The sequence below is a fragment of the Platalea leucorodia genome (assembly GCF_965183815.1).
Source record: "Platalea leucorodia genome assembly, chromosome: 5".
NCBI lineage: Eukaryota > Metazoa > Chordata > Aves > Pelecaniformes > Threskiornithidae > Platalea > Platalea leucorodia.
The window spans coordinates 59,696,840-59,724,149 of record NC_138827.1 but is presented as its reverse complement, the minus strand read 5'-3'; the positions used below and the strand labels follow the sequence as shown (position 1 = coordinate 59,724,149).

Sequence of the window (27,310 nt, the reverse complement as noted above, 5' to 3'; positions counted from 1 at the left end):
TTGATGCATCTCCTGGTGAGGGGTTGCTTTCGCACGCCACCCAATGCAGGGCTGCCCATCACTTACTTTGATGTGCTCATGCAGCTGGGCCTCATGCTGCCGGGAGAGCTGCTCGTGCTGCCGCTGGAACTCGGCGATGAGGATCTGCCTCTGGATCTGCTGTTTCTGCTTGAGCGCCAGGAGCTCCTGCTGGAGCTGCTGTTCCCGTAGCGTCGGCTCCGTCACGGGCATGGAAAACTGGTGGTCCAAGCGCAGATCCATTGGGACTGAAGTCGGCGCAACTTGCAAGGGCAGTGCTGTGGTCACATCAACTACAACATGAAAACACAAGAGCAGAGATGAGTGTATTCCCCATTCACACAGGGATCTAGTTCTCATACTGTGTCCAGGAAAGACCTTGAGGAACCATGGATTGAATCAAGAACAGTACCTTTAAACTCAACCCATTTTTTAAATGGCAAAAAAAGCACTACAGGAATTCAGAGTTCAAGAAGCTTTTCTCCAGCCACCACCTCCTACAAACGTGTGTGTTTTCTAAAAGCAATGGACTTCAATGCATCGCGCATGAACCTTCTTGATACCATTCTACATCTGTGTATTCAAAACATACACCTCCGTTCCACTCTTCTAGCATCACTTGAAATAAGAAGGCTAAAGCTTAATCTAAGACTTCACAGAAAGGATCAATCTTGACTTAAGACGGATCAACTGATGAAGTCCTATGGTCAGGAAGACGAGGGTCCCATTTTAAGAAACTTTTGCAGAAAAACACTGCGCGCTGTACCCTTCACAACCAGTTTTCAAAGGAGCTTAGCCAAAAACAAATGGGCAATGAGGCACCTATGAAAAATTGTTAAGTGCTTCGGTGACAGACTAGACTTCCTCACGGCAACCACCAGAAAGGTGCAAACGCATCTCGCAGGCAGCGCGGGGACAGTGCAGGGCGGGCAGCGACAGGAAGCTGGTGCCCAAATGGTGACTGTGCAAAGACTTGCCTCTGTCGTTCAAACTCCAAGCGGGACAAACCTGAAGCACAACCAAGACTAAGGTAGAGAACAGTAATGTGTACCAAGGGATGTACGCTAAGAGAAGAGAAAGGGAAAACTATCACCTTGATTATCTGTGTAGTAAAGACCAGTTCTTTGTTTACACAAAAAGCATCTCCCTGAAGACAAGGGGCTTGTTGTAAAAAAGCGCAGCAACAGACATCTACAAAAAAACAGCTTTGCAACAACTAAACTCAGCTTGCTTCTGCTAAAAAAAATTACTGCCATCCCATGAATGACTAAAGATTTCTAAATTCCACCTGAATGACAGCTCTGCATTTCACATCTACTCCGTACATTTGCCAAATTTAATGCCTCTCTCTACAGGGCAATCACTCAATAACTCTTCTGATACCTTTGAATGAACATCATCTGCAGAATAAAAGAGGCTAACCCTTCAAAAACATTGAGCTTCAACAAAATTGGAAAATAAAGTGTTTTGTTTTTTTTTTTTTCCTTGGTAGGTTGGGTTTTTTATTTTATCTAGTGTTTGTTCGTGTTTGGGTTTTTGGGGTTTTTTTGGGTTTGGTTTTTTTTGTTTGTTTTTTTGTTTTTTTTTTTAATATTTAAGATGTGTTTCTGCAGGGCTGGGAGGGAACATCAGCAGCATCACTGAAGCTGGATCAGTCACACATCTGCTAAGACACCTACTCCATGTGAAAGGGTTCCCCAGGGTTTGCCAAAGAGTCTGTGGGGCTCCTGCACGCGCCTGGGGAAGGCTATGAGATCTCATGGGGGTAGAGATGCTGCCCTACTACAAAACTATCGGTACAACCCACCACGAGGCTAGCCCCAGTAGGACAGACATCCTTCCAAAGCAAAAGCAAAGGCAGTTTTACTACGTGAAAGCTAATTTCTCCCTGCCTACAAATGAACTAGCTGGTAAAGTAAACTCCAATTCAAAAGGAAAAAGCACGGAAGACATTTAGGAACTGCAAAAGGCTTAAGGAAAAGTTTTACTAAGACGGACCGTCAGCTTTCACCACCTGTGTATGTCACCTGTGGAAACACTACTTGAAGAGGAACTTTCATTTTATACAAAAGTAAACTTGTATTTCACTTCAAGCCTGATCATTAAACTCTAGGTCTGATTTCAGCCACCTCCTCAAGGATGCGAGACAGGAGCGCAGAACCAAGTTCACTGTGTTCTTCCAAGCAGCGCGTCCTCAGAGGTCACCTGAAATCAACTGTAAATTGTTAGAAATAAATGAGGACCCGGTGCTGAACGTGGCATACAGCTCTGGTCACACAAGCCACTTTGCTGTCACCCTTCTGTGCCATCCCCCGGAGAGAGCCACAGCAATAGGCAGCAAATGCCCACACGTAACATTACAAACCATATCAGGACATTAGTATCATCAATCCCAGAGAAAGAGTTTTAATAGGGTCTTCCTCAAATGCTATCTGTTTATTTATTTTTGCCAGTAACTGATGCATAAGAAGTTGATGCTGGTACAAGCTGAAGCTAAATGAAGCACAGAGGCACAGAAAAATAAAATTAAAAAAAAAGTGGAGTAAACCAGAAAAATCTGGGGTGTTTTGTAAACCCACATAAACCAAAATGCATTGCCAAGGGCAAGGTCACAATGCCGGGACAGGGACCACAGGAAAGGCCATGCCATCCTAGACGGCAGCTCCTTGGAAAGGGCGACATTGAGCAAAGTGATGGGGTTTTAAAAAGCACAGCCAGGCCAATGCTGCTGGAGCTGAAGCGGGAAAACAAACAAACAAAATCACGTACTAAGAGATGAATGGACAAATTTTGCTCGGTCTACGCAAGACCGATTTCAGGGAGAACATCATCACTTCTTCAAAAGCAGAGAAATATAGTTTAGTAGAGAAATATAGCTTAGTGTAGGAAATGGAAAGCACAGTAAAAAATATACCATTGCTTTTATTTGAAAATAAAGATGCAAAAACGAAGGGAGTGGCCTATAGAGACAAAATTATGAGTTGAACTCCTTAAAGTTTCTGGAGAAGAGGGGCCGTGGTTTTGTGTACCTCACAGCGGGTCATTCCTCCAGAAATCTCAGGGTGCCCACGTACTCCTCCAAAGCTGGGAAAGCAATGCTACCCACCTGCCCATCGAGCCCACGGCCGCAGCAGACACCCGGTGCCCTGCCACACCATCCCTCCTGCCCAACACCCTGTGGGCAGGTCCTGTCTGCACCTACAGGGTGCGGGGGCTGCCTCCTGCTTGGTCACATATGACCCCCAAAAGCAGGCTGCGGGAGCGCAGCATGCATGCAAGAGCAGCGTGCTTCTCCCTCCCTACACCCAGCTTGTGCTGGGGAGAAGGCTTTTTTTTTTTGGATGGAAACATTTTCTGCAAAAGGTCACATTACTGGAAGTGTTGCTATTTTTCAACCCACAAGCTCTTCCCTCCACTTCCCTATTGTTTTCCTTCCTGTGGCCTTTTCCCCACTCTCCTCTCCTCCCCACAGGACCAGAGCTGGGATTCCTTGCCGCAGGTCACCGAGCCACAGCCAGGGATTTCAGGAAGAATGCCACGCTCTCACCTATAGATAACCACTCAAACTCACCTGAACAACATATTCCTAAGCTCTCCTCGGTAACGGCCAATGCTTTCCTACGTGCTCGATACTGTGGTCAGCCCCTTCCCATTCCTACCCACAGAGCATCCCTATGGCAACTGCTGCAGCCGCTTGCACAGAAAAAACCCTTCATCCGTTTTCCCGGCACGCGAGTGGGAGCTGACAGCTCGAAACCAGCCCTGCGGAGGCTATCTTGTTTCACGGACTATCGCTTCACAAACTTCTCATCTCAGATGCGATGCTTTAAATAAGATCCAGGTTTGCCAGGATTTCAGTATTTCAGAGTGACAGAAGAATGTTTTGTATTCCTCCAGCACTGTTCAAGCTCAGGCAACCCCATAACAGCCCTATATCTATACAGTACCTGCCCCAGCAGCGCAGCATATGGGGCAAGAGGTGCAATCTGAAACCATCATGTGTCCCAAGGACTGTGGGAAATGGGATGTGTCCTGGAAAAGTACAAGAGTAAATTTTCCATGCCAGTAAAAACCCCATTATATGTTGGATCTTTACAGAAACTGGGGAGAGAGAAAATAAAAAGGAGTCCTAATGCAAACTAGGTATTTGCAGCTATTTGGTCAAAACCAAAAAGAAGCCCCCAAAAGCAATCCACCTTCAAGAATATGATCCACCGTGGCTATCAAAAATACATTTTAATCATCTGCATATGAGTATTATATCCTGAGCATTACTAATGTAATTGCTGTATGTTACAAAAGACGTACAGTGATTATTCCTGGAATAGCAGCAATTTTACCAGGTGGCAAATCTAGGGGAACTCGACAGGCTACCGCACTGTTTCACCAGGGGTGGCGGCTTTCCAGCATGAATGAGATCCAACTTTAGAAGAAGCTGAAACAGAATTATACAACTCAGCTTGGTCTTACCCACTGAATCAAACCTATAGTGATCACTCCAACGTGAGGATGCAGACACACCTGACCATCAGCAACGCACAGGATCCACGTAGAAATGATGTCCAGGCAAGTGCTTGGATACATGCACAGTGTTACTTGGAGCTCTCCTATTACTCCTCCCCTCCCCAAATTTATAGACAAATACCCCGGAGCTCCAAAACTCCCCAAAGATAATCTTGAGTATGATTTAATGCAACTTTATAGCCCCCAAGGCTCCAGGAGAGCTCGAAACAGTTAATCCTAGAGGATCAAACTCAATGAGTCAGTAAACCAAACAGCACAGCAGGCTCCGTGAATCACAAGCCTTTTAAATGCATTGACTATTTTTATGTCCAGATGAAGACTTCTGAGCACCTGGCAATAACATCTCCCATCTTTTATACATGTGGACTAAAGGTCAGCGTTACTAATACAGAGGTAGCAGTCACTCGCTCCCGCTTACCCTGTCTCCACGTAAATCTGTTTATCTTTAATACAGCTCACTGAATTTGTCAACACTATTTAGGCTAAATGCAATCTTCCTTGAAATCCACATGCATTTTCCTACACACACCTTTATGAGCCAAACACTGTGTTTCCTAAAAGCAAAAAATAAAAGCTTTCAACATGTTAAAGTAAATCCAATTTCAGCCAGAAGGGAAACGCTACTACTTGCGATCACTACTACTTCTGATTGTGTCTTATGATAAATGACTCCTACTTTACTCCCTAAATAAGGGCCTTATCTTGCACCGTGCTGGACAACGGTCCTGAGAAAACTTGACAAACCTCCCATTTCCCATCCAAAGGGACTCATCCCCCCCGAAACGCCCGACGCGCCGGCACGGGGCGCCAGCTGCGGAGATCGCAACCACAATTCCCATTCAGAGTCTCGGCGGAGGCTGCGTCATCCCCAACTCTTACTATTTCAGTCTCAAAAAAACCCCCTATTTGAAATGCCATGAGTTCCCCACAGAAACAGTGAGTGCTTCTGACCTACAGAGCCCTCCCGAAAACAATAAAACCTTCTCTGCTTAATGAACACATCATCAAAACAAAAAAGCCTGTATTCTTATGAATATTTTATGGTAGACTAAAAAATTGCTTTTATAGGTTCTGCCTTGAGAACATATTAATACAATCAGATTCATGACGTAAGCAAAAGCACAAAGACTATATTCACAGTTTTAATGAGAAATGCCATAGCCATGAATTAGAAGACAAGATCGCGATTATGAATAATAAACTATCTCGTGTTCTCCCTGCCTTTTCCTTCCCTGTAGGAAAAGAAGGAGAAAACAGGAGGAATTTTACCTTTTAATTTTTTTTTTTTTTTTTTTTTTTTTTTAACCTAGGCATGTAGGGATTTTTTCTTCATGGTCAAGTTAGAAGTTTCTAACCAAGTTAGAAACACTCTGCTGGTTTCTCCCTCCCAAAATAAATAAAATATGGCTATGCATCAAAGACTGCTTGTCTGTTGTACGTTAATTAAGAGCTAAAGCATTCTAGTCTCCATCGATTGCCGGCACAGAGCGGCCTCGTGAGTGAGACTGTAAATTTGACATCTTGCAGCTTGCCCATAACACCACTGAGTGGAAGTCATCTTAAAAACATTTAAGTTGTTAAACACGTTTGCTGTAAATAGATGTGATAAGCTCAAACCTGAAAGTAAGACTGCATTTTCTACAAAAAATGCTTGACATTAAAATCATTTCACATAAAGGCTGCAGATAAACACATTATCAGATCAGTCATATGTTGAGTTTCTTCCATGCTCCAAAATGGAAAATAACTTCTCTACAAGTACTGAGAATTTTGGATGGGATTAGGGGAAGGTGACACTACTTAAATACGTGCATACATATTTAAATAAAACTAACAGTAATAACTGTATTTTCTTCCCCTTCTCCGATATAGTATTTTTATGCAAGCCCTTAAAGGACTAAAATATAGGACTCAGTCCTGAAAACGCACTAAAACGTACGTTAAAACAAAATTTCAGTACAAGAAGTACACGGGATATTTGAAACAAAGATTTAAATTCAAATCTCGTTTCAGCATAACCTTTACTTAGGCTGAACTTCAAAAATATTTCTCAAACTATTTTTTTTAAAAAATCAAAAGCTGTTGCCAGAAAGACTCTTTTTCTCTGCACTCCCCCCCCCATTTAAGCAGCACAGAAAACTGCCTGTCTCACATTTTAAGTACAACGTCACCTTCAAATGGAAGTGCATTAAACGTTTTCCCTGAGACCTCCCTCCCTCCGGCACGGAGTGAGTCCCACGGAATTTGCACAGCTCCTTCCCAGCCGCCCTGGCTCTTTAGTCAGCAATTTCCTTCGGCTTGAAGGCAGAAATCGCATCGGCCTTCCCAAATCTGCTGCAAAACGCTGGGGATGAGTGTCCGGTGAAGGCTGGAGGAAGAAAAGCAGCACCCCACCGCCAGCCCCAATAGTATATAAAGTATGGACATACCACCACGTGCCTGCGACAGAGTAAGCTTAGGAGACAGAGTGCACAAAACCCTGATAAAAAAGCATTTCAGCTCCTACAGTAACTCTATAGTCCCTGGTGCCTTTCCAAATCACTGCACACCAGGGAGGGGACGCTCCTCCGGACGGCTGTGGCTGAACCTCCCCGGCCAGCGCTTTCCAGAAACCATTGACTCAGCTTCTCCCCCCGTTTCCCATCCTCTCTGGACTTGGGCTTTATTTCTAACTAATGAGTTTGCTTTCTAATTACTGGCGTGCAAGCATTGCCCTCCAGACAGATTCTGCCAATAGCAGCACGTCAGCCTTTGAGCACACACACAAAAAATACACAAGTAAGAGCCTGCGCTCAGCATCCCCAGGCTCTCAGGTGCTGCTGGCGGAGACAACGCCATCCCGCCCCGCTGAACCAGCGCCATCCCAGCACAGCACGAGTCGCGGGATGCTGAGCAACCCTGTGCACGGACCTCCCCCCTAAGCATTATTTTCAGCTGCTTTCATCCCTGGGCAGAAGCAAAAAATCATGTGTTTATTCCACCAACTTTATTTCCTGGGGGCTGCCCTTGCTGTCTGGCAACAGGTTTTGATTTTTAAAAAATTTCCTATATTTTGCAAAGCCTTCAAGTACCAGGTCATTGTTGGCAAAAACAACTTTGGTATGTCAGGAGCACGACTCAGGCAGGCTTCAAAGCCACGAAACGCCTTTTCCAAAACCCACCTTCTTCATTTTGCTTGAAATCAGCCTGGAAATGAAACAAGGAGTAACTGCTCGCTTCAAGCGCAGCCGAGGGAGCGTTTGCGGTGGTTTATTCTGGAAGGAAGATTTGTGTTATTTGAGCGTCGCTAGATTATTGTGAATTGAGTCCCCCCCTGCCGGGAACTGCCTGCTCTGCCCGCGCGGTGCCGGCAGCAGCAGGCAGCAGTGCCGGCTTCCCCTCCGCCAGCCGGCGCAGTGGCTGGGCAGCCGAGGCACTCCTTTCCAGCGGGCCTTCCACTTCCGAAAAATGTCAAAACTCGCTGAAACACTAAGAGACGGTGAGATCAGAGCTATTAATAGAAACAAGCTACTGCAGTATCTGACTGCAGTGCCTGGATAAAAGAAGCGTATTTTGTGTGTAAAGCAGAACGAAGCGGACAAAGACACGGTGCAGATGCCCCAAATATAAGCAGCAATTAATAGGTGAGAGGAAAAAAACCCCACACAACTATCTATATTCAGTTTATTCTCTTGAAAAGATTTCACCAGGCTGTACTAGAGGAGCCCCAAAACTTGCCCAGGACCCCTCACAGGTGGTGGGAGCAGGAGGCCTTGGTGCAGCAGCACTCAAGACACCAGCATCCTCTGCGGCACATCACGAGCATCATACAGGGGCAGGATGAAGGCACGGCCCTGCCACGCTCCTCCGGGAATTTGTACCGCTCCAGGGCAAAATAAAGGACTATGCGCAGAGCTGGGATGGTAGGGTGCTGCGGGGCAGTAAGGAGAAGCACTTCATGATCTCTGCTTTACTTAGTTTTTACCTCTACTCTCCCAAAGGCAAGGACCAGCATCCCAGGTGGGTTTATTTTGGGCTACAATTACGCAACGAGCTTAAGCATCACAGTGCAGCTACTCTGAAGGACAGCGAGATGGAGAAGTCAGACCAGTATTTCACCCTGAAATCAGAAGGTGGTCCTCACCTACAGGGACAGGCCAGTCCTCTGTTCGCAACAGGTCTGTAAAGCAAAGCAAGCTGCAGTGGCACTGGCGATGGAGGCATCCCTCAAAAGCAGGCAGGTCAGTACACCGCAGTTACCGGTATTTTTGCATAGCCTGCTACGGAGCTGCGTGGGTGAATGCAAACGCAGCCTAGATCCTTTCTCGGCGCACAAGCTAGGAGTAAACAGCAGCTGAGGTTTCCTACAAGCACCACACATGCTGCAGTTCAGCAAGGGCTGGAGTCATTCTCTGCTATGAGAATATTTCATGTGGCATGAATGGGAACCAAAATTAATCATCCCATCACCCATTGAAACACATCGTGAGGCACCGAACCGTAGTCAACAGATGGAGCTTTAAATGTCACTCACTCATTCATTGCAAGGAAACTTTTTGCTGATTACTACTGAGACCTGAAGACATAATAAGGGCACAGTGATTCTGGATTTCTATAACCAGCTTTTTTGATCCTAATATCTTCCCTGAAAAGATCTCATTCACATTTATTAGAAACCTATGAGAGATCTACATACAAATTTTATTCGTAACGATAAGAAAACCAAAACTTGAAGAGCAGCCCACTTATCCTACTTTCTACATCTTAGATTTAAAACATTAAAAAATTTCTCTTTACTTGAAGAACCACCACCAAATTCCATCAATAATAGACAGAAAATAACATTTTGTAGTGTTTTCCCGCTCACAGCCTCAGAGCAGTACATCAAAGTTTAGAAAAATATAAACTTTCATGGCTAAACATCTGGACCTTACAGGCCACCTGCATTTCTGATGGTCCCATCTAAAGTACTGCAAAGACTTCAACACTCTTGACCAGGGACTGCAGCACCACCATGATTTCCTGAGCACCTTCATCATTATGTCCTGCTACAGCAGGAAAGCAAAGACTTCACAAATAAAACAGGGCACCGCCGAATACACAACGTATAATAAGTAATTCCTTAATGAGAATGTGAAGAGTTCATGTCACGGACCCTGTGAGAGGGCCAGGAATAAAACCTTGATTGCATGGATGTCTCCAACAGATGAGCCTGTGCAGGACAGAGGAGCTCCAAAGACAGACACTCTAGTTTCACCGCATCGTTTTCAATCATTATCCTACTCGGTCTTGTTTTTTTAATCAACAACTTCTTTAACAAATGAGCGTCTAGCATTATGCCAGTGCTTTTACTGAAATTAAAGATAATGAAATCAAAAGAGTCAGCTTGGACTATTTCTTACTTTAGACCTCATACAATTATAGCAAGCCTTTCCTTGCACAGTTTCGTTGCATGCTGGGGGGTAGACAACCAAAATCCACCTGAGTTTCCACAGGAAAAAGCATCCAAATTAATAATAATTAATACCAGAAAACAAAACAAAAAAATATATATCCCTTCTTAAAAGGCATTCCTGGGAATATAATTTCACCTGCCTCCTTGTTTCAAGCATTATCTGGTACTTGAACCTCTTTGATCCATCTGTCTTGCTGTTGGTACAAGAAACTCCGCACCTTACCAGGTACCCAAGACAAAAAGGCAGGTTGAAGGAAGATCTGATATTCTTCTGAAGAGACAAACCCACTTGGATTTCTCATATGCTTCTCTCTCATCTCACCATGAACTTCCTTCACGGGAAAGTGATACTTTAGAACAGAGAATAAAACATGGAGGAGATGGAGCAGGAGCCTGCAAGTCTCATCCTGAGATTATACATGAAAAACTCCCCGGGGCAGGGGGGGGAAATCTACCCAGCTAGATAGGCATGGGTGAGTTTGAGGGATACACTGCAAAGCTGGGGTTACACAAACACCTGGACCTTCTTACAGGGTTCTCTCTAGAGCCTGCAAAGCGGTGACCTCTACATCAGCAAGAATAAAAGCCAGCAGATGAACTAGCGACAGAGCAGGAGTGCCAAGAGTTAAACCGTGAACTTTCAGGAGGACAGCAAACATCACATCTCCTCCTTGCTCGGATGCATCAAGAAAGAATTATTTTCCCATTATAACTCCTGTCAAAGCACAGTGGTGCCATTCACGTAGACGGAAGGGATCCTGGGGCAGAGTGGGCAAGATGATGTGATGAGAACTGAAGTGAAGGTTTGCTTGCAAGTAGAGATGGTGCCAGCTGGTAAACAGCCAGGCCATTCGAAAAGGAGTTGTGTGATAAAAGCAGTTATGGCTACAAGGAAATGCTGTCAGCTTCCTAAAGACATCGAGAAGAGCTAGGAGATCAAAGTCACCTATCTGCTGCTGAGAAGGAATGCTGGTCCTCTGCCAAAACCACACAGAGAACCCATGGCCAGCCCCTGCTCTCCTGCACCTGCTGTGTCCTGCCAGCTTGTGAGTAGAGGGAAGGGAATTGTTATCATTAAAAGGAGAAAAAGCAGCAGCACAAATGTTGCCGAAGGCAGGTCTGGGCACCACTGAGGAAAACCGCACGGCAGAGCAGAGGCAACGCAGCGGTCTCTGGGATCAGCAGCTGGTGACTCCATGAGAACAGGAGCTTTAACGAACAGCTCAAGATCTAATGTACCAATTTATTTAGAAATTAAGCCATGGTACGTTAATTCTCTAAGATCAAAAAAGAAGGTGAAACAAAATTCTTAGGAACTACCTGTCCCACAGTATATGCTATAATTCTACTAAAAAGACATATTCTGGTCATTTTAAACAGCAAATGAATGAATGGTTATTAATAACAGGCTAGTCAACTCATTTCTGCCAATAGTAAAGGGACTCCCAACTGTACAAAAAGCCTCAAAATGTACAATGCAATCTCCTCCGTCATGAAAAAAAAAAAAGTAAAAGCAGCAAAACCAACAGCTAAATAGCAAACTGTAGTAGGAAAGCACTCAGCAGCTCTCAAAAAATCTCATGAATTGCTCAAAGGCTGCAGTGTTTTCAGCAGTTTATTAGAAACCCAGACCGTGGTTCAAGAAGAGAAGCATACATTCAAATGGGCAAGTGGCCCACAGCTTTCTGTAGCCCCCTCTCTCAGAGCTTTTGCTTTCGAATAACACATATACTCAGGTACCTCAGCTGCACGAGGACTCAAGATGTTACTTGTTATCCATTTAAAATGATTAAGACACATAGGAAAAACAAAATGCTATTTTAAGAGAATGTTAAACACAAGTAGTTTTCTAGAGAAATTCAGATAATCTCAAAATATTCAGATTCCACGACAGCACAGAGAAATGACACTAAAGCACTTTCTCATTTCTGCAAAACACACAGGAGTTGCCTTTCACTTCCTTAATGCAAACACTATGAAACACACATCTGAGCTAAGATTTCTATTAAAAAAAAAAAACAACGAAAAACTTTTCTTTTTTTAAAGCTGCATCAGACAAAATGAACATATTTAAAGATAGCAGGCTGATAAAGGAGTGAGGATAATTACAAAGCCCTTTTCTTAAGGAAGCCTATCGGTGTGAGCATGGGCTAACAGGAAGAATCAGCCTTTCTGCTGCTAGCACCAAATTCCTGAAGGATGATGGCAGATCTTCCCTGCATCCCCCATCCTAGTAGTACTCCACGCATGACAAGGTTTCCCAACACCACAGTGATGACTCTCACTTGAAGCAAGCTTTTTCTTGGCATTCATGCACAAACCGCTGACATCAGCATGGCCTTTTAAATACGGAACAAAAACTCAGCACTCATTCTGCTGAAAATATCCCAGGCTGTGAAGACTAGATCATAATTTTCTTTTATCAGTATTGGACAGGCACTGCTTCCTACACATGTGGAGAGCCAGAGTGACATAGGGACGAGTTTTAACAAGTGAGTTTTAACATAACAGATCCATAACAACACAATAGTTAAGACCCACATTTAATCATAAGAGTTTTACGTATTTTCAAAAGGAGTAATATATTTTTTTAAACTCCTTTTTAAAGTTGCCTTCTTAAGGAAGAAACAGCGTAGCAAGAAATACCTCTATGAATGAACACATTCTTTTAAAAGGACAACTTAATTTTGTTGCTACAGGCTTCTAGAATTAAAGTTCTAATTTTTTTTTATTAAAGGATGTAAGTTGGTTGGTTGCCCACTGTGTCTGTTAAGCAGCTTCACAAAACACCTGTTGAGCAGCATTTCACGAGGCAGTAAGAGGACTGCCGTCACTCTCTGCCCATCCAATGCATGCAAGTCCTTACACAACCAGTTGCAATGAAAAGGTCCCTGGCATTGAGAACAACATTTGAATTTAGCAAAACATTGCTTATATAAACAGCAGGTCAAGCACTTAAAATAGCCATCTCCCCCTTTTCTCAACGTGAACCAAAGGTGGAGCACAAGATGGCTATTTCCCCCCTCCCCAAAGACTATCCTTCACCTGGAGTAAGGAGCACTGCTACCAAACACTAATGTGTAAAAACAAGGAAAAATTAAATGTATGCTTTCTAAGGCTCACAAGAATGAGCACTTTGTCCCCTCTCTGCATCCTTATTATATGGGATGACCTCACCCCTATTGAAGAGCAGTGACGATGACACTCCTGTTTCCCCCCAGGGCTCTGTAGAGAAGATGGAAGAGAAGGACAGTCAGTGTTCCCCTACTCTAATGTGTATTGCCAGAGAAACAGCAAACCCTTTTCCAAAGAAGGGTGGATGAATGAGGACAAACACCCACATGAGTTCCCACTTCCCCTCCTATTTCCTTCGTCGTACTTTCATCACTTTTTCTGTGGCACCCATCACCCTCAAAAGCCTTGGTAGCATGCATAGAAGAGTAGAAAGACGGGCATTAGTTGGGTACAGAAGTTAAAGACTCACCTCTATTTTGAACCCGCTATTGGAAATTACCTAACTGAGCAGCATCCAAGCTGAAGACAAATCAAACACAGCTATGTAAAATTTGGGTTACGTTACATCTACACTACGTCTACTACAACCAAAGCAAGAGGTGACGGAGTCTTCCTTACTGCTCTGGTAAGGCAATTCTGGGGTTTGTTACTTAAAAATGCAAGTCGGTCCTTCAGTGTCAAACTCCGTTTAATTGTAGTTCATGGGAAAATGCTGTTTTACTAAAAGAAACATGGTCTTGATATAATTAACTACACATGTCATCATAGCTAAACTTGGATTCTGTCAAAACACTTCCACAAAGAGTTGTTTTTCTTCCGTGGAACATAAGAAAGGTCAGGAAGTTTTCTCGCCATGTTCATCTAGGTAAGCTGTTTCCTTACAATAAACCTTTAATACTAAAGCATTTCCTTTATTGCCTGTTGCTATTTGGAGAATAAACTGCCCCGCTCCTCAGAGATCTGGATTTCGGCGCGAGCTCCTGCACAGCACCCAGCCTGACCCCAGGGCCATGGGGGAGTGCATATGCCAGCTAATATGAAACCTAAATCATGGCGTGCAGCTAAAGAACTTCAAAAGTGGTAAAACCAAAGAGAATAAAGAGTGGCACAGTCTCAGTGAATTAAATACTCTAATTTATGAAATTTTAAGAGTGGTATCTAGTGTAAGTCAGGCTGATCAAAGCACAGGGCAGACATCAATGAGTTTGGGAAGCTGTAGCTGATCTTGACCGGAGCATGCAGAGCACAGACTCTTAGAATCATAGAATCATTAAGGTTGGAAAAGACCCTTAAGATCATCAAGTCCAACCGTTAACCTAGCACTGCCAAGTTCACCACTATACCATATCCTCGAGCACCACATCTATCCGTTCTTTTAAATACTTCCAGGGATGGAGACTCAACCACTGCCCTGGGCAGCCTGTTCCAGTGCCTGACCACCCTTTCAGTGAAGAAGTTTTTCCTAATACCCAACCTAAACCTTCCCTGGGCGCAGCTTGAGGCCTTTTCCTCTCATCCTATCCCTCGTTACTAGGGAGAAGAGACTGACCCCCACCTCGCTACAACCTCCTTTCAGGGAGTTGTAGAGAGCAATAAGGTCTCCCCTCAGCCGCCTCTTCTCCAGGCTAAACAACCCCAGCTCCCTCAGCCGCTCCCCATAAGACTTGTGCTCTAGACCCTTCACCAGCTTCATTGCCCTTCTTTGGACACGCTCCAGCACCTCAATGTCCTTCTTGTAGTGAGGGGCCCAAAACTGAACCCAGTACTCGAGGTGCGCCCTCACCAGTGCCGAGTACAGGGGCACTATCACCTCCCTGGTCCTGCTGGCCACACTGTTCTTGATACAGGCCAGGATGCCATTGGCCTTCTTGGCCACCTGAGCACACTGCTGGCTCATGTTCAGGCGGCTGTCAACCAACACCCCCACGTCCTTTTCAGCCAGGCAGCTCTCCAGCCCCTCCTCCCCCAGCCTGTAGCGTTGCATGGGGTTGTTGTGACCCAAGTGCAGGACTCAGCACTGAGCCTTGTTCAATCTCATGCAGTTGGCCCCAGCCCAACGATCCAGCCTCCCTCTTGCATAGGGATCTCCCGCTGCAGGCAGGCATTGCTCATGGGCCCCACACTGCATTTGCATTTCAGCTCCACATCAGAAGACCAGCACTCAGATGGCTTATTTCTGTTGGGCAGCTACTTCAGAATGCAAAACCTGGACCTAACTACTGGGTTTCCGGATCGTGGCAAATTAAATGAAGCCTACCTACTTATGTGGTAGGCTACAACACTGCTCCAGTTACATTCAGGCGACAAACTTCTCTGCCTAGGGGTTCACTGTAGCCTGATTCTTCCACAAAAAGAAACAGGATGCTCGCCCAAAGGTGAGAGACTTAAAATATATATAAGGATGGAGATCCTATATGTATCCTTACCTAAAATAAAATAACGATGACTGACTTTTCAGAGCACTTGAAAAAGATAAAAGACTTTGGAAAGAACTGAAAGAGGGTTCGGTGATTCAGCTGACTGAGGCTTAAGAGGACACTTGGTTATGAAGGGGAAATGTGGACAAAAGGCATTCAGAAAACTGGAAGGAAAAAAAGATTAAAAGGACATCCAAGAAAGCAACTGAGGAACAACTACAGGAGGTAAGCTGAAGAGGAAGGCTTTTAAAAGCAAGTTTAAGAAAGTTAAAGTTGATTTAGTGATAACTAGAGATGTAAATAAGTAGAGATGGAAATGATTCGCCTATTGCTTCCCTGAAATAGTACACACCCTTGTCATTATCCAGAAATGAGGCTACAAATGAATGTCAGTGGCACACTCATTTTTGCTTAGGGTTGCTTCCAGAAGCCCCATACTGGGCTCCCACATTTGTGCTAGACACCAAAACGCACGGCTGGAGCCAACAACAGCCCTGAAACACTTCTCAGCTGATGACAGAAGGCTTCAGGGAGGAGGAGGAGGCTGACCGTGAGGCAGAACTTGCACTGACATCTCCCTTCACATCCCCTTTTATCTTAAAGGTTTGGAGAAGGATTAGTATGAAACTCCCCCTCCATTTGCCACCATTTGAAAAAAAGAGAAAGCAGGGTGGCAGAAGAGGGAAGGCTGGGTTTGAGCACGGAAGGTACCAGCCTGAAGCAAGAGGCAAAGGGCACATAAGCAAGACTGGTGGAGGAAAACCAGCGTGACACAGTGACTTTGTGGATATGGCAAGTCTTTCCCAGCAATTTCAGTATGTGGTGTGACCAGCGCTAAACACAACCTGGGTAAATCCCAAATCAGCAGCAGGAATTTTACCAGCTGCCAGCCATTTTTTGGATGACTTCTCCCACTACTTGAAACAAACCCATGAGTGGTTAGAGTTGTGCCTTGCCAGAGTGTGGTATTGGCATGACAGGACCCAAATCCCCACGTTTGGGTTTAAGAAATGGAGAAGGTAGCTGTCTTCTGCACGCATTGTCAAACTTAGCATCTTTATTGGTAAAGACTGTGAACAGGAACACATCTGGAAAATTAACAGAAGGCTATCTCTCTTCAGATTAGGGAATGCACAAAGGATCATAGGGATGATGTGGCTCCGTAAGGTCTGTCTCCAGACCTTGTATCTCTTTTTATAGCACTCTACAATAACTGAAACATGACAAAAATGGGACACTCAGTTCTTGCATTCACTTCAAACATTCCTATACAAAAGATTGTTTAAAGAAGGTATCCAAAGCTAAACAGTCAATCACTACCAAAACCTTCTTTTGATAAAATTCTTGTTTGATACCAATACACAATTAATCCCTTCTCCATCAAGCAAATCACGTTTTACATGAATAGTATTTTATTTCTAGGCAAAGCACTGTGTGTTCTACAGCTTCATCCCTCAACTCTATGAACCCATTCTTAACTGATGTTTTTCAAGCAATGCTAGAAATCCATTTGCATACAATCACTTTTTGTAATTTTTCTTTTGTGCAACACAAATTTGCAAAAAACTTGCTGCTGCTGAAGAGGCAAACAGCACTTCTGCAAGTTGCATGAGACCTTGCTTAGCTCTAGGGTCATTGTACCTATTGTCTTTGTACTGCCATTCTATTTTAAAGCTACCAATGCCATAGTTCTTGTTTCTAAAGCATATAAAGTTATGGGAAACATTAAGTCAGAAACAACTTCTCTCATTTAGGGTAAATATTTTATAAAATTACTTCTCCTTAATATGTAGTTGCCTTAATATGCTAAGTCATTTAAAGAAATTCTGAACTTAAGGTGCTTTTTTTCTTACAGAGCACAGAATTTATCCAGTAAAATGTATACCCGAAAGATTACAGAAACAAGGCATCCTTGAAAGGAAAGCCAGACCATTTGAAATATTCATAAAACACAACAGCATGTGTGAAAACAAACTGCTTAGCTCTCTTTAGAGCATCATCTGAAAAAGCAATTCTTGCTCATAAATCCTAAAAATAGAGAGAGGGCATAAAGGGAATTTTACTTCTAAATAGCACTGATAAAATCTTACGGTTCCAGTAACTAGTTTCTAATATGTGTACTGAAGAACTGGAACAACCACAGAGAAAAGACAACAGTGGCTGCAAGACAGAAGGGAATACACCACCGTGAAGGATGTCACCTGGATGAGTCCACCAAAACTGCAAAGCCACTGGGTTACAACATGTAAGCACCAGCTAAGAGGAAATATCAGGTGCTCCTGGGCTCCAAGGCTGCAGTAAAAGGCCTCTCTCTCAGCTGTGAGAAGGAAGTTTAATTGAGGCCAAGTTAATTGTCAAGATGATTAAGGACAACAATAACTACCAAGAGAAGTGGTGGATCTTCCCCTTCTCAGTTCACAACTCTGTCTTGCCAGATGACAATCTTTGGCAAAACACAAGGTACTGACCTAAATTTTCCTGGGTGGCATTTAACTTACAATACAGTGGAAAGCCAGACGAGGTGATCTAATGGCATTTTGTGAGAGACTGCTTGTGTATATTCATAGCTGCCAGATGAATCCCAGACCACACGTCTCCTGACATGCCAGAAGCCCATGCCTGGAGGCCACACAAAGCTCTCACGCCCCACAGGACACAAAGCCTATGAAAGCCCCCCTGCTTTCCCAGCTGATCAACTGAAGAAGCCAACCCAAAGAATAGCATTTAACATTTCCAAAATGCCATTGTTACAATTTTTTGGTATACAGAAGCTTCTAGAAAGAGACTGATTTCTCTGTTTGCCTGTGTGTCGGACCACCTATCTTAACTACGAAGACAATGAGCAGAACTTACAGTACATTAAATCCTGCGTCAATGTTTCCATACTGAAATAAAGCTGCCTTAAATCACTAGAGCCTAATCCTCCTGTGATTTAGCTTGCTTTAATTTGCATGTTTCCACTTCACAGCCAATTTGCCTCAAGTTTGCTTTGCTCAAGGTAGTGGGCTTTAACTGCAGAGCCCTGCTATGGTGGGTACCATGAGAGAGCACCAGCTCCTCTCTACTGATCCCTTGCCCCAAAAAGAGCCTGGGAGATTTACTACAGACTTTATTGCTTGCACACGAGGCGCTTGGGGGTTCAGAAGAGATGCATAAAAATGAGGGAGGGATGAATCTGCCAAAGCTGTCCTTCCCTCATGTCTTCAACAGCTGGGTGGGTTGAGGAGCTCCTACCACACATGCCCCATTGGTGCTGGGATAACTGGCCAGGGCTTTGAGCAGGATGCCAAAATGATCCGGGTTAAGCACAGTCCTGCCAGCATGGAGAAGCTGGGTTACTGGGATGACCAGAGCAACAGATGTAGTTCTGCAGGAGGAGGCTACAAAACTAACTTACATCCAAACATGTAAGGATGCATACACAAAGTGACTATTAAAAAGCCCACTATTTGCAGATCACAAGAGTAGCACCTTATTTAGAAAGGAAGTTGTTGGGCCCTATTTTCAGAGAAAAAGAATACAAACAGTACAAACCAGTGCTGTTTCCTGCAAGACACTGAGGACTTCTGACCAGAGGTGGTTCTAGAAGGTCTGCTTTAATAACTTCACTTACAGATAAAACAGAACTAGATAAACCCAATCAAACAAAGTTACAGGGAGAAAGAAACACTAGGCTGAAATACCTTACAGTCCGTTTGATCACCAGCGTGTACTTAGAGGTAGTACATTCTTGGCCTTACCCAAACTTTGACTTCCTTGTACAATCATCACTTCGTCAGAAATGCCATCTCAGTATTTTTAGGTGACAGTACATTTGTTTGTACTGTACGTTTCTGGTGAGCAAACTTGTTATATTTTATAGGTCACTCAGTTTTACCATCTGCCTTGATTTATGCTTAAGGAAAGTGTTGTTTCTGAAATCCCTGGTGTCATACACAATTGTGAAGATGTCGTAACCAGCAGCAGTTTGATTTTTTTTTTTTATCATCCCAACATAAATACTCACGGTTAATGGAAAAAGGTACCATCGAAAGCATGCATGAGAGCTGTACAAAGGCATTTAGTGGTGTCTGTCCTTCATTCCCCTCAGCCCCACATTGGGTCAGGGTACGATTGCTGATTTGCCCCGGAACAGCTGGCGTGGGACCGCCTGAAGGTCAGGGCCAGCACTGGGGACAGTCAATGCTCAACAGGAAGCATCCCAGGGAGATGCCTGTCCACCACCGCCATCTCCTGCAGCAGGTAGTGACCTGTATGTGACTGCTACCATACCCATCCCTGGAGAGCCACACAAGTGGAGATGCAGGCAGATTATCACTGGATTAAAATGAAATCACAGATTTAATGTTTTCTCCCAGAAAATACTTTCAACACCCTCAACCTTTCACAGAAAACATCCTGCATCATTTTTTCATTAATAGTGCTCAAAACTTCAATAAAAACAGCTTTTAAAAGCTTAGCATCATGGCATGCTGCAAATCTTAGTCCTGAGCTATAAATAAAAACGGACACCAATGCAGCTCGCCCCAGACTCAATGCTTCTGCAAACAGACGTAGGCAGCAATGCAGAAGGAGTGACATGCACCATCCTCTCCTTCCAGAGAGGCACAGAGGTAGATTTTGACAAAGCCCACAGAACAGTTTGGCAATGCTGTACAATGACTTTTTTTTTTTTTTTTTTAAAAAAAGGCAAGCTCGTTTTTTAAAAAAATATTGGAATCTTTTTTTAAAAGATTCCCACTATACACATCCATTCCCCATATTCACTTCCAGTTATATTAGTCTGCTTCCCCCAAATCTTTAAGACAATAATTGAAGGTACCTTTACATTAGTAGAAGTGAATCTTCTATAGGTAGCTGCACATGTTTATTGCTTTGGGTCAGTTTGTAATCAGAACACAAGTATCGGAGCAGAATGCCTGTGCAGTCGTGTGCCACTGCACAAAACGAAGCTAAACCTGTGGTAGGAGAGATCCTTCATTGCAAGATTTTTCCTCTTGTCATGAGCCCATCTCAGATGCTTGAAGGAGCTTTTCCAGACATACAGACAGAGACAAAAATAAGGCATTATGACAACTAGCTGGTCCTTGGGAAGGAAAACACAAAATTATTCAGTAAGGTCTTGGAATTTTATAGCTGATTTGTCCTTGTTTTGACCATAATCTCACAAGTGATGCCAGCAGCAAACCCATCTGGTGCGCGTAAGACTAAATATCTGCTGCTTGTGAAAATGAATGTCTTAAAATTAGCATATGGGTTAAGATCTGGTTTGCAATATCTTAAAGTACAAACAAGTTTGTTTAATTTAAAATCTTTTGCTCCTCCAAAACTGCTTTACCAAGAAGTCTAAATCTGCTTTTAGCTGAAGGAAAAAGGGAAGGTACTGAAAACCAGGAGTGCTGCACTTGGGCACAGCCGTAACACAGCACCCAGCTGCTTGAATTTGCATTAACAATAACCCAGTTTCTCTCATTTGTGGGAAGCAAACAGCTTCCTGACCACAACTCTTCCAGATGCTCAATACCTGAGGAAGACAGATAACGTGGACACTCGTGATGTTACAGCTCTCCTTTGCTCAACAGGATAGACAGTGGCAGGTAATGAGGCAGAAACCCACAACTATAACCATATTACAAATGGTGTTGAATCCATTAACTAGGTGGCACATTTAAGAAGGGTTTAACCTTCATCATCATCTATGTTGCAGTTAGATATGTCCTCAACACTCGCAGACAGCTATATTCATTAATTGATGCATAGCTTAGTCTTTTGGATGTAAAGTAGTATTCATGTATGAAATAGCAGTTAATATTATAAGCCAAAGGTATAAAATAATACTGTGCATTATATAACGGCTACTTAGAAGGTGAAATTTTTGTCATATGCAAGAACTTATTTTCTGGGATAAAGAGTAAAGCGTATTTTAAACTGCACACCAACTTAATATCTAATGTGCTCTAGGACGGTCTGAAAAACCCGATTAAAGCTGTTTTAAAAGGACTAGAATTTTTTTTAATATTATGGTGATTTTTACATCACATGTAATTCTTATTCATCTGTCACCTCATGCACCTCACTCTACAGTGATTTCTCTTGTGCAACAGAACTACGGTGTAGCTCCTACACCCTATCCTGACTAGCATCAGTAATTTTGTTGGAACATTTCCATGTAGCCAAATCTCTACATTGAAGCCCAAATTCTTCAAAGTAAAGAAAAAAGCAGCAGCAAGGAAAAGTATACATTGAAAAGCCTGGGAGAAATAGTGCAAAAGTGCTATTGCTTGGCAGAAATGTACGAGTATTTACAAGCTTCAGGAATTTGGTGGGGGTCAATGATGTACAGAGACAAGTTGCCAAGTAACTGCATTTTCTGTTTCTCTCTTGGCGAGGCACTGCAGCAAGCCTTTTCCAATGCCGAAAACAGCATCAAAACTTCAAAGCTCCCCCCTCTGTGCAAAAGAACACAATTTGTGGTGAAACCTGGTTCTTAGAAAGAGAAAACTGAGTTTATCCAACAAATGTTTTGTTCCTTAAATATGAGTAAATCACAATTTTGACCCTGAAAAAAATGGCATCTGTAAGTAAATACTTGGGGAAGGGGGGGAAATACTATCTTTAATTAAGTTCCCCTGAAATATCCCCTTCAGATTAGGGCAGAGGACCAGCTTTGTCTGCCTGTGCTACCTGAAATGGCTTTCAAGGCTGTTGTCAGCAACCCAAGGGCACTGATGGAGAATAAAATCGAGTACAACATGTAGAGGCAACACAACGCTTGCACAGCAGCTATTCAGTACCCAGATGGCTGCAAAGAACTTGAGAGGCTTCCGTGATGAGGGTTGTCTTATATACAGTATTTTGAAAACTGATGCAGAAAGTTTTTCAGGAAGGTGAACTGAATTCCAGGATGCTCTTGCAATAGCTACAAAATGTCATACTTGGGTTGAGCACACAAGTGCAAAGCAGCCACACCTGCAGAGGCCAAGTGAGACTATCTTTGAGTGAGCACTTGGTAAAAGCCAGGTTGGAACAACGCTCCACGATGCCTCTCGGCACACGGAGTTTGAAGGCTTCGATTAACACTTTAAATGGAAAGCAAGCAACACAGCTGAGACAGCTCTTCTCCTGGGGCACAAAAGGAGTGGAGGTGGTGGCAATGTCAGCTTTACGCCCAAGCGTGGCATGTGAGCCAGCAAAGGGAAAACTGGGCTCCCAATTCAGGTTCCCTTCACTGCTCCCTCGTCTCCACAAGAGCATCAGGTCTGCAAAAGGCTGCAGAGGCAGGAGGTGGCAGATCTCAAGGAAGCCCATGATCTCCCAACTGCTGATCAGTCCAGGCGAACATTTCACAGCTTTGCTGCTGAGCTGCCATCTGCGGGAGCAGCACTCACTGGGAAGCAGGTCAGGCAGTCACCCTCGTACCGCTTTGTGCCCCTTTCCAAGCAGCCCTAAGGGCTGCCGCTATAAAAAGAAGTGCAAAGATAGTACAAGAAAAGGGTACAGCACAAGGAGTAAAAAAGAAAGCCAGAAACAGGAATCCATTAGGCACCCAATATCAGCAAATTTTATGCATCGTAGAAGGTGCTAATCACAATGCCGTAATTAAAGGCTGAGCCAAGTCATGGATCTCCAAGCCAATGTTCACCAAGATGCTCTGGGAAGGCAGAACAGCATCCGCAGACCTGCAATACATGGTCTGACAGCAAAAACCTTTTCCTAAGATTTAACTTGAATATTATTGTTCAAAATACAAACCTTTTTTTAATGGAAAAAACCCTGAGATACAGATATAGATATTCTATGTCATTACTGTGAACATACCTGTCCTATGCAAAAGAGTAATTTGTGGGTTGTTTTCTTTCATTTTAGTATTTGTGTGTATTTTTCTTATTTTCATAGTAAATACGACCTTATTTTCTTTTTCATACTGAATGGTGGGTCCCCGCTACCTGGCTTCAGGAGTGACTAGTTAAAAGCAGAGTGGATTAATCCATGTGTTCCCAAATCAAGAAAAAATAGCAATTTTTGTGGTGGTTCCCCTAATTCCCTGTTACACTGAATGAGGTGACATGACCCCATGGCTCTCACTCTGCCTCAGAATGAGAGAAACTCAATTACAGATAGCATACATATTTGGCTTCACATCAGACTAGATTAAGTTTCTTGGCTGCTTATTCAGGATACTTGATATTTGTGTCAACATAGCCAATGTCTTTCCTGCTATTTTATTTCCATCTCTTATCAGCATCTGGGCACTGCCATATCATGTATCAAGGCTAACATAAAGCAATAGTCTAAACAGAAGTTAAACCTTTTCCTATGCTGTCATTCTGGAAAGGAAATTCTAGAGAATTTCATTCTCTCCAATTTTAAGGATTTTTTTTTTTTTTTTCCACTACTAATTTTTCACTTTAACTATATCCTCCCCTCCCTTTAAAAAACCCAAACACATCATTGGAAAGAAAATGCTCAAAACTGATATATACTTATGCTTCTCCCACAGTGCAACCACAAGTCTCTACAGCTGAGCATTTCCTATGTCAAATCGAAAACAGCCACCCAGTGGTGTTGCAAACCATGACCATTTTCACAAAGAACACAGGAGAGATTCAGACCAGCATCTGCACAGAAGTGTTGGAGACTGGGGTCTCACCCACCTTTTCTGCCCCAAATACAGATACATGTCCTGCCTGATGGCTTGCGCTGCCCATGCTGTAACGGAAAGCACTCCTGCCCAGAGCACACCCCAGTTGTATTGTTCTTCCTCACTCTCCAGCATGATACCACCTGGTTGAGGAACACTTCAAGAGAAAAACCTTCAAATGAGTCATTCAAGCACAGAACAGGAAAAGGAGTTATTTCACATGGGTCTTCTTCCCCCTTATTCACTCTAATCACATTGTCTAACTCTTAGCATCTGTAAAGAGACAAAACAGCTCAACAATATGTCTGCATGGAACTATCACACAGCTTCCCAAGAGCTCCGATGCTCCAACCAGACCAATTACCATGATCTTTCATTTATAGTTTTTAATTATATTGTGGCAATACTGTGAAGATACATAATCAAGAGACCACTGTCCCCAGATAAGGAAAAAGTTCCCTTCGCCCACCCACAGCACACACCAACACCCTTGTGCTGTGGCCTGGACCAGGCTATGACGATGCCTCACTAGCTGGCGTGCAGTTACCAGAGTCCTCAAGGTCCCAAAAGGGATTATTTATTTATTTTTAGCACTGTTAGGTAAGACAGACCTCAAGCAGTAGCCAAGCAAAGTTTAGTTGTTCCAAGTGCTCCACCCAGCCCAAGAAATTTTGGGGGCATCACCTCTAAGGGTCAGCAACTTGGTTTTGAACACCAACAATCACCTGGAGCTTTACTTGTCTGAAATAGCTTATGAGTGGTGGATCAGAGCAGCCACTAACCCTGCTTTTCTCACTAATCAAAGCACCTTTTAGGTTTTTCCCCAAATGTTTAAGATATCCTTCCATGTGTTTAACATGATTTATAGTGCACTGATGATATAGGGGTTTTTAATAGTACTACCACCAATGCAATACAAACAATGGTGTACTGGTAGCAGGTTTGAAATGTACCCTGCCCCCCGACAGCTCATATTTACCTTGGAAAGAAACCAGCACTCAAATACCAACAGTCCTGTATTTTGTTCATGTGGAAAGACACTTGCATCAGTATTGGTTAAGGTGCTATTAATTTTCTGCAAATTTGCTTTGCTTTCTTAAGTAAACAAGTTCTGTGTCAAACGACTCGGAACTGGCAGGAGGAAGATGGTATGGCTTTGATTGCCACCAAAACACTCGTCTATTAAAATATGTTGCACACTAGCATTGTCAATTAGTCATTTTATAGCATGCTCTCACACGATTTGGATTGGTAAATGCAAAATACATGAAAAGCGGCAATATTCCCTGAGGGGTGTTCACAGCAAAGATTAAAGCTACACCACTGCATTTCCATTTCAGAGGAACTTGGTGTAACTCCCTCCCATAGGCTCTTGTCCCCCAAACTCAGTGGCCATCCAGAGGGAGGTTGATGGTGAGCAGAGCAGCAGAGGCTGGGTCATGAGAAGGAGAGCCAGGAGAGGTGACCACTGACAGCCAGGTCACCTGCAGCCCTACCCAAAATGAAACTTCTTCCCAAATCCCAGCAGATTTAGTAAGATTTCAACATCCTCTTTCTCTTTTCTTGGGGCAGCAGTGCAACGTCTTCAATCCTACTACCAACAGGCTTTTCTGTTAGCCGAAAACAATCATAACAGGTGTATAACCCCCCAACACGGCTTACACGTTACCACCACACTGCGGAGATGAACATCAGTTGCAGAGACCTGATCTTCTCCCACAGAGTGCCCTGGAGTACAGACAACGCATTAGTAGAAATACAAGGAAGGAATAATTTGGGAACCAAACTCTTTTTGCAGCAAACTTTTTCCCCCACCCAAAGCACCACTAGCAATGCTCTCAGCAGTCACTGTTCACACTTTATGCCACACCAAAAAAAAGATCAAGCAGTGAAAGTTTCCCATTCAACCTAAATACACAGTTGCCGTTACTGATCCCATAATGAGTACATCCTTATGTAATTAAAAATTTCCAAGGCAACAGGTACACCACAAAATGAAGCTCCTCACCAGACGTCCCAGCAAGCCCCAGTGACCAACTGGTCGCCAGGCTTTAAGGTATACAAGCTCTGTGGAAAGCAGTGGAGGGCTTTCCCCATGACTCTTCAGGAGAAAATACATTACTAGTGAGAGTGTGGGTAATTCTCAGTTTAAATGTAATTACATTTAAGTACCTAAAGAGAAACAAAGCATTCTAGCTCCAATCCTTAGGATCTAGTCTCCGGATCAGATGCAGGTGGAAATTGCTCACTTTTGTTATCCTGTCACAACAGAGCAGCTTCAAGCCAAAGTACTTTTTCCCCCCCCACTTATGGGTCTGAAGCGCAAGATGCATGTGTAGAGAACTACTAGTACAAAACAACGAGATGGCTCAAACAGCCTTGGTGCTAACACCACAACGCAGAGCGATGGTCGCTGGGACCCAGGACCGGACGGTACCTGGAGCGAGGGTGAGGGACAGCCTTGCCTCGGCCCCATCCCCCGCGGTCTGTGAAGCTCTTATTCCCCCCACACCTGCTGCCTGGGGGAGGGTCCTGGTATCCCTCCTCTTGGTCTGACTGGTCGCCCCTCTTAATTCGACTGGTATCTCTACCACTCCTGGAACTGGGACAAGAGAAGGTTCCAGAAGTCCAGAGATGGAAATCTATAAACAGGGACTCTCGCTCTCTCTCAGGGGCTCTCTCCACCGAATACCCCCGTTGGCAGGCCCAGCACTGGATCCAGGACTGGTGATTCTCCTCTTCTTCCCTCTTGCTCTCTCCCCCTCTCTCTCTTTCACTTCTCCTAAGGTTATTAAGTTGTTAAAGTTGTTAAATTGTAGCTGAGTACTGCATGGCCTACCTCGATTTTCCATAAAGCCGCATAGCTTAGCAGCATAGCTGGGGTAGATACATTTGTGAGAGGGATGGCCGGTATCAAACATTTGTACTCAGTATTTGTCTCTATAGAAGCTTTCTATTAAAGCTGGTGTTTGTGTATAGACCTTGAGTGTTGTCCTACCTTAGTCCACACCGAGATGATCTGTGAATCTTAGTCACCCCCGCCTTTCCCCCAGGCGGGACGTGACAGCATGCAGTAAGCACCATGACTTTTTTTTCCTGTACAATGCTGACTGCTCCTGAGGTCTGCATGTAAAGGCCTTGTCATGAAGGGTTAGTTATGGTAACTCACACTCCACTGAAGTTTAGACATATCATACCCCAGCCCATTTTTTTTTTTCCTGTAATATCACCTGGAACCAGTTTTGGGGCTCTGCCACTTCA

General features: G+C 43.8%; 1 protein-coding gene across 3 annotated transcripts in view; it reads right to left on the bottom strand.

The window, feature by feature from the left end:
• Positions 1 to 27,310, bottom strand: part of HDAC4 (histone deacetylase 4) — a 263,446-nt gene that overhangs the window by 122,052 nt on the left and 114,084 nt on the right. For all 3 annotated transcript variants that reach the window (XM_082314488.1, XM_082314490.1, XM_082314489.1), the window contains exon 4: positions 67 to 311. In XM_082314488.1, the coding sequence (XP_082170614.1) occupies positions 67 to 311 (245 nt within the window). The remainder of the gene's footprint in view (positions 1 to 66; positions 312 to 27,310) is intronic.